Source organism: Plasmopara halstedii (genome assembly GCF_900000015.1).
Source record: "Plasmopara halstedii genome assembly, contig: Scaffold_614, whole genome shotgun sequence".
In the NCBI taxonomy this organism is placed as follows: domain Eukaryota; phylum Oomycota; class Peronosporomycetes; order Peronosporales; family Peronosporaceae; genus Plasmopara; species Plasmopara halstedii.
Genome location: NW_020187532.1, coordinates 2,723,858 through 2,731,403, shown reverse-complemented (window position 1 = coordinate 2,731,403; position 7,546 = coordinate 2,723,858). Strand labels below are relative to the sequence as shown.

At 47.7% G+C, this 7,546-nt stretch overlaps 2 protein-coding genes across 2 annotated transcripts; one reads left to right on the top strand and one right to left on the bottom strand.

Moving 5' to 3' along the window:
- Nucleotides 1-2,812: 2,812 nt before the first annotated feature.
- On the top strand, nucleotides 2,813-3,263 carry PHALS_12520 (uncharacterized protein; the record flags this gene model as incomplete). The annotated part of the gene is made up of 2 exons (XM_024728084.1): nucleotides 2,813-2,978; nucleotides 3,052-3,263. 2 exons carry the CDS (start codon nucleotides 2,813-2,815, stop codon nucleotides 3,261-3,263), a joined length of 378 nt encoding a protein of 125 aa, XP_024578596.1.
- Nucleotides 3,264-4,872: 1,609 nt separating this feature from the next.
- On the bottom strand, nucleotides 4,873-5,124 carry PHALS_12519 (uncharacterized protein; the record flags this gene model as incomplete). The annotated part of the gene is made up of 2 exons (XM_024728083.1): nucleotides 4,873-4,900; nucleotides 4,994-5,124. The coding sequence occupies 2 exons, from the start codon at nucleotides 5,122-5,124 to the stop codon at nucleotides 4,873-4,875; spliced, it is 159 nt and encodes a 52-aa protein (XP_024578595.1).
- Nucleotides 5,125-7,546: the final 2,422 nt, after the last annotated feature.

Here is a 7,546-nt window from a genome sequence, read left to right as displayed (position 1 = left end):
AAGCGGCAGCGGCAGCGTCCACATCCGACCCCTCCTCCTTATTTTGCTCTTCCTTGACAATCCCCTGGTCTGGTTGTCCCTTCGGTATGTTAGTTTCTTTGGGCGTGAACTCGTTTAAAAGTTCATCTAGGTTGTCCGAGTTAGCGGCTGTGCTCTTCTTGGCGATCTTTTTATCCTTCTTGGGCGCCATATCAGCTGGTCTGAAAGGTGGTGACTGTAATCACTGGTGTAGACGATAGATACGCTGAAATAAAAAGGCCTGAAAATGTAGAATTTAATAAAAACAAAGTGTTAATATGGCCCTAGAGGTATAAGTACACTGTGGTGTGTCAATACAAACGCACGTAAGTACGATACAATATTGGTATGGTACTGGTACGATACTGGTACGATGTCTTATGTGTAGTATACGTGTTTTCACTGATTGGCTTAGAGGTAGCAACTAGTTTGTGACCAAAAGAAAATAAATCCACTTTGGAAGTAGTCTATTCCGTCAGCTCTTTCCCTTTAGCTTCCTTCGCTCTACACTACTGAAATGTTATGAGCTCAAGTACAATCTTGATGGCGTATCAGCCAGGGTGGCCATTGATAAACTCAACGGCGTCAACTACGCCACGTGGAGCCTTTACATGCGTGGTGTGTTCCCCACCAAGGTAGTATGGCATGTCGTATACCGTGGAGTCTACCCAACGTTTGCAGTTGTGTGCATCGAACGAATACATGAGAACGAGTAACATCGCGTTCGGATTGATGCTTCTGCACATTAATGCAAACTATTACCATGTTGTTGACGAGTGTGAAGAAGGCTGGGCTTCATGGACCCGTATCAAGACGCAATACGGCGGGTGGCCAAATCTACCTGAAGAGCCGACTCTTTAGCATGAAAATGGCCGAAGGAGGGAACGATTCACATCACTGCAACGATGCCTCAACATCAGCGCGAAGCATCGGCGCCAAAATGGAGGATGAGGATGTTGTAATCTGCCTACTACGCAGCTTACCCAAGAGCTACGGAAATGTTGTACTGAATTTGGAGATCAGCAACACGTAGATCAGAGCACAAGATGTGGTGAAGGTACTGACGAACGAGCATATCAAGAGCCAAAGCTCGACGGCTAATGTGATCAAGGCGGAAGAAAAAGCAAAGACGTTTTGCGCACAGCGTGAGCCTCGCCAATGCACGTACTGCGGGAAAAGGGCATACGACGGAGCGGTGCTGGACCAAGCACAAAGATGACAACCGAGGTGCTCGACGCGGCGGCCACGCTCGTGGACACGGAGACAATAACGTTCATTATCGACCTAACGAAGAATATGAGTATGACCACGTTGCGTTTGCGGTCTCATTGGAACGTACAGGAAAGGGGACAAGGCAATCGACAGCGGTGCAACGCATCATATATGCAACGACAAAGACAAATTTTGTTTTGCTCAACGAATGTAAAGAAGGTGAGCAATCGGTAGCCGAAGGTAACAAAGCCGAAATCAGGAGTGTGGGAACCAACATTGAGCGTGTTGTTCTGCCTGAAAGTGAGGAGCAAGACATTACGATCAAGGGAGTGCCATACGTACCGAAGATGAACAAGTACTTGTTCTCAATGCCAAAATTTAACAAGAGTGGTAGATTTAAGGTGGTGCTTGGCGGCTCGCGGATGCACACCGCGTGCAAAATCTCGCAGCAAGTTTAGCAACTGCTGATCTCGTTCAAGGGCTCTATTGGCTTCGAACTCCACAATTTTCTGCAAATTAAGTAGCGCCAACACGCAGCATCGATCTACATGCAAGAACGGGACATACCCCAGATGATGTATTACGCAGGATGATTAACAGCGGTATGATCAAGGAGGGAAAGATGCCTCCAAGACCAAGCTCTCAAAGCATATGTCGTGGGTGTCAACAAGGCAAGATGGTCCAAAAACCATTTCCGAGCAACAATGACAAACGCCGGCATGATACGTTTGAGCTTCTCCTATCTGACATTTGCGGTCCCATGGAGCAAACCGTTTGGGTGGTAGCAGATACTTACTCCTCATTGTCGACGGATCAAGTGGGTGCATGAAAGGATTCTGCTTGAGCGCCAAGTGTGAGTCAGAAGATTGCATTACAAGCTACAATTTTCAGGTACAAACTCAGTCAATTAAACAAGTCAAATTTGTACGACACGACTGAGTTCGGGAATTCGCAGCACATTCACTCAAGACATAGTAATCAAGATATCAGGCGACGATGTACGTTCCCTTATGCACATCAAAGTAATGGTACAGCGGAGCGCGCTATCTAAACGATTGTTACCATCGGATGCAGCATGTTGTTTCACGCCAAACTGGACAAACGTTTTTGGGGTGAAGCAGCAATGACGGCTATTTACATCGAGAACCGACTTCCATCACCCAGGATCAGCTACAAAACTCCGCGTGAAAATGTTTACAAGACTAAATTAAGCGCAAAGCACATGCGTATCTATGGCTGCAGGACGTTTGCCCTGATCCCAAAAGAGATGATCATGCGGTAAGTAGATATTGTATTCATTTGCATCTCGTTACAGCCTTTTGCAAGATAACTGAGCCAGCACGACAAATAACGATAATAAAGATTCTCGGACAGGTCAATTATAATGGAGAAGAAATTTTTTGGCAGTAAATTACGGCTCGTACAATTTTCTTCAGCAATGGCTACAGTGGTTGGTGATGTGTTTTGAAGCTTCTGTGCGGAAGTGCGAGATATTTCGCAGAATGGAGTTCATTGTTATCATTGTTGGAGTTTGCTACAAGCACTTCGGTTTATTCATCCACTGGATTTACACCATTTTTTTATGAATGATGGTATCAACCTTGACTCGCTAAGCATTGGGGATGAAGGCGTACTCTATCCAAAGAATTTAAATTTTAAAGGAAAACGCAAGAAGCTTTTGTACACAAGGGACACAAGCCAACACATTACATCAGGCCGAAGTAATCAATTTGGACTTGAAGAAGCAAGTGCGTCTGAAGATATGAACGAGCGATACATTAAGCGTCGGCCGGTTTGAATGTTACACTCACACAATTGAAGATGAGACAATGCCTTCTGTGTTCTGGCGGGCTAGTAGCAACACGGTTGAAGTCGGTGACCTTTCGGAAACAACAACATACCAAGATGCTGTCAGCGGACCGGACCAAATTCATTGGCGCATGGCGGTTCGTACGGGACTGGATTCAATGAAACTTCGTGGTGTGTTTTGTGCTGCCAAGCTTCCAACTGGACAGCAAGCTATTGAAACCTAGTGGGTATATAAAAGTAAGCGCAAAGCAGACGGATCGACCGAAAAATACCAGGTACGCTTTGACGCAAAAGTCTTTTAACAGAAATATGGCATCAACTACACCGAGACTTTTTCGCCCGTTGTCAAGTATGTTACGCTACGAATGGTGGTAAGCTTAACAAGACGATTTAACTGGCCGCTTGATCAGATGGATTTTGTAACGGCCTTTCTCAATGGATTCATGAAAAATTTCGTTTATATACCAGAAGGGGTGGTGATTGATGGTGATTTTGATTGCTTGCGCTAGTCAAGGCAATTTACGGACTCAAACAAGCTTCTTGCGTAAGAGATGAAACGTTTGACACTTTGTATGCTTGATTGGGTTTAAGTCACAGCATTTTATCCGTGCCGATACATCAAGCGCGCGGATGGCCAATGTGTTCTTTTGCTTGTTTACGTCGACGATGTCCTGGTCACTGGTAGCTCGCTTGAACTGATTCTTCGATCTATAAATGATCTCAAGGCTCGATTTAGATGACAGATAGCAGCAAGTGTGATTATTTTTTTGGCATTAAAGTCGTGGATAACGTCGACGGCAGTGTAACATTATTTTCAGCGCCGCTACATTGAAGACATCTCAAGCACTTCGGCATTAAGGACTGCGAAGCTGTGGTGAGTCCAACGGATTTGATCACTCAACTTACTCCATGCAACCACCAGGATTGAAGCACCATTTCGCGAAGCTGTGGGTGCTCTTATGCACTTGGTGACAGGGACACGCTCGGATATTGCGTTTGCTGTGGATCACGTTTCATGCTTCATGGGAAACCCGCAAGCTAAACATTAGATTGCGGTTAAGAAGGTCATTTGCAATCTACAAGGGACTGAGTCGTTTGGTATTTGTTTTAGCCCGGCAACAAGGTTGACATTTATGGATATTCGGATGCAGACTGGGCTGGCGATCATGCCGATCGCAAGTCGACTTTCAGCTGCGCTTTTACGATAATGGGCGCTCCAATAAGCTGGGGTAGTATAGAGCAATCAGACGTATCTTTGTCGACAAGCGAATTGGAATACATCGCTTTGCATCTGGCTGTTCAAGAAGTCGAATGGGTCTATCGTTTACTATGAGAGATTCTAGCAGCGGATAGCCAGCAAGGACCAGAGCTCATGCTTTTTGTAGGTAATCAGTCGTGCATCAAGATGGCAAAAAACCCTGCCAAGCATGGCCGTGTCAAGCATATTGACATCAAGTACCACCACATTCGTGATGAGGTCAAACGTGGTGAAGTAAAGCTCAAGTATTGCGAGAGGTCGACTATGCTGGTCGACATTATGATAAAGACGCTGTCAGGACCACGACACAAGGATTTAACGACGGCATTCGGCATCATCACACGTTCGCATTGAGAAGAAGTATCGAGAATAACAAGTACACTGTGGTGTGTGTTTGTCCGAGCGCACGTAAGTACGATACGATACTAGTATGATACTGATCTCATGTGTATGTGTTCATTGATTGGTCTAGAGGTAGCGACTGGTTTGTGAACTAAGTATCAAAAAAGATTCACTTCGGAATTCCTTTCTACCACTCAAATCTCATCGGTCAGATCTATCCCTTCAGGTTAGTTCTATCCCTTCAGCTTCCTTCGCTCTAAACTACCAAAAAGAGGCAAAGGTCGCCATTAAACCTACTTCCATTTCCCTAATATTTTGAAACTTTCGCAGTGAACTCTGCTGCTGCGGTTGCACCGCACAAGCAGAAGTAGGCCTTGTGCTAGTGTTTTATTAAGTTCGCTGCTTATCACGATCGCTAAGGCAGAGATTTGATCGAATTCAGTCACAAGACACGCAGTGACTTGATTTAACAAGACGCATTTCATATGGTCACCTCGTCATGGGTCGACATTTTTTGTAGTGTGCATTGTATACTGCCGGAACATCAGTCTATATCTTGAAATTCTCACTAGGAGCTTAGACTTGCAACAGCTAGAATAAATCCGAGTCGACTAGATCGAGAACATCTGTTATCAATGTGCCGATAAGCGCTGTACCTTACCCTTAAAAAAGTGCGTCCGTTCGGAAAGCTACGACCATTGGTCTTGTGGCTATATTCATTTGTGACATTTGAGGTGCTACGTGGGAACCATCAAACTTCTTCGCTGCGGCGGGTGATCCGTGACTGGCGCGGATACAGCGAAGCTATATCTCGACTCATTTTCGTCTACATGGCTTACTACGAGTTTTGTTCAGCGTTCTAACACGGGCGACAAATTACCTCGTCGAGGATACGGAGAGAGTCGACTAGGAGTCGGATATTCCTATCCCAGGATGGAAGAAGAGGAGGGCGAGGTGTGCCAACGGCGCGACGTGAGCCTTGCTCGAACCTTGCGGACACCGTGTTCGTTTCCCGACCTCTCGACTTCCGGAAAAGTGGTATCACTACCAACCGCCTCGACGAGAGAGATGCAGGAGCAGCAGTTGGAGGCTGCCCACAGAGCAGCTCTCATGAGCTTGCATCCACGGTCGGTCCTAAACCATCGTGTAGAGTTCGGCTTCCGCTCGGCGGATCCCGCTTCTGAAGCGAAGGATGCGATCACTCGATCTTCAAGCGTATACGTAGTTGGGCCCCTGGTCACTAAATTAGCTGAGCTCGACCAACGAATAGCTCTCAGAGCTTGCTTATTGGTACAGCAAGAAGTTCCAATGGATAGGTACCGCGCTCGACATCCCAAAAAGAAGGCGCTCCTGTATCCGCAATGCGGACGATTCCTGTGGTGCTCATCCCTAGCGAAACTGCTGCAGATGATGATAAGCTCTTTGTGCGATGAGTGCAGCGGCACCGGAAACCTTTCTCGCTGTCAAACTTACAGCGGAGCCGCAAAGAGGTGGACGTGCGACCTACGGTTTGAGCTTGCCAAACACAAGCCGCAACGCCGACTTTATTGTCGCCATGCGACATATGGATTAATCCATCACGCTCCCGCGATTTCCGGTCTCTCCCACGGGTGAGTCTGCGATCACAGCAAGTCATGGCCCTCCGGCTTTCCCGGCTACTGCCGAGAAGCGGGGTGTGTACGACGACGCAGGGTGTCGTGATCCCTCTGATTATAGGTGTCTAAGACGTTTTGGCAGTCTTGCCGAAGTGACACCTCAAAATCCCACGAGTTCTCACAGTCAGGGCATCCCTGCTACTTTACAAACTACTTGTTTGACCCTGTCGACGACGTCGACCCACAAGGCGCTCCACGTGATAGTAGACACCACCGTTCTAGTCCGGAAGAGTCGACGGTAGACGATGACAATTTGGTCGATTGCCGTTCGGTGACGCGCGATGCTCTACGAGCTCTTGAGGACAAAGTCCGTCACCATCGGTGTCCCTTCTGATTGTCATGCTGAGGTCGCATACCGCTGTTCGGAATACCGCGAGAACTTGTAGACCTTTGTGCACACGCTGCCTCATGTTGAGGACTATCGCGCTCTGTCGAAGGGCTTCTAGCCGTTGGGTAGACGAATGCGTCATTCGTGCGACGGCGGAGCGCCTGGCGCCATTGATAACGGAAATCATTCCACTCCGTGCTCAAACCAGTTGGTTCAGCTTCTGGGTGGTCGAGCGCCTGTTGGCGCCGCCCCGGCGCCAACACTTCCGCGTTTAGTTGCGCAGACCGCGGTACGACTTAAGCAAGCCCAGGTACGAAACACCGGATGGGTGCGCATCCTTCTCGGAAGAATTAGCGTATTCGCAAGGCCCCGCTTGGTCCGTGGACGGAACTTTGTGTCAAAGACAGCAGAAACTGCATGTGTAGAAAGGTTTTTAGCCTTATAGAAAACCAGGTCTCCGAACTCAAAGTTTTAAACAGTTCTTCTGATTCTTCTGTTTTCATATTTTTTCTGCATTTCTTGGTAGACAGGAATGCACCTACTTCTTTACGAATGGCGAGGGGGCTAACATCAGCAGGTCGCTCGGCTAACCCCCCCCCAAGCCCTGAGCCATGGGGATGGCGGCGTCAGCGGGACGTGAGGATAAACGAGCCTGTTCATGTAGAACGGCGTGTAGCCGGTAGACGCATGCACTGCAGTATTCAGAGCGAATCCACAAGTGGCAGCATGGCGCTCCAGCGGCTCAGAGCCTCAGCGCACACTGCGAAAGACGTCTTCAGTAACGCGATTCACGCGCTCAGTTTGACCATCGGTCTATGGATGGTCGGCTTTGACATACTTAACTTGGTGCCAAGCACACTGAAGAGTGTAGACCAAAACTTCCCAGTGAAGCTTTGGTCCCTGTCAACGACAATTGACTCCGGG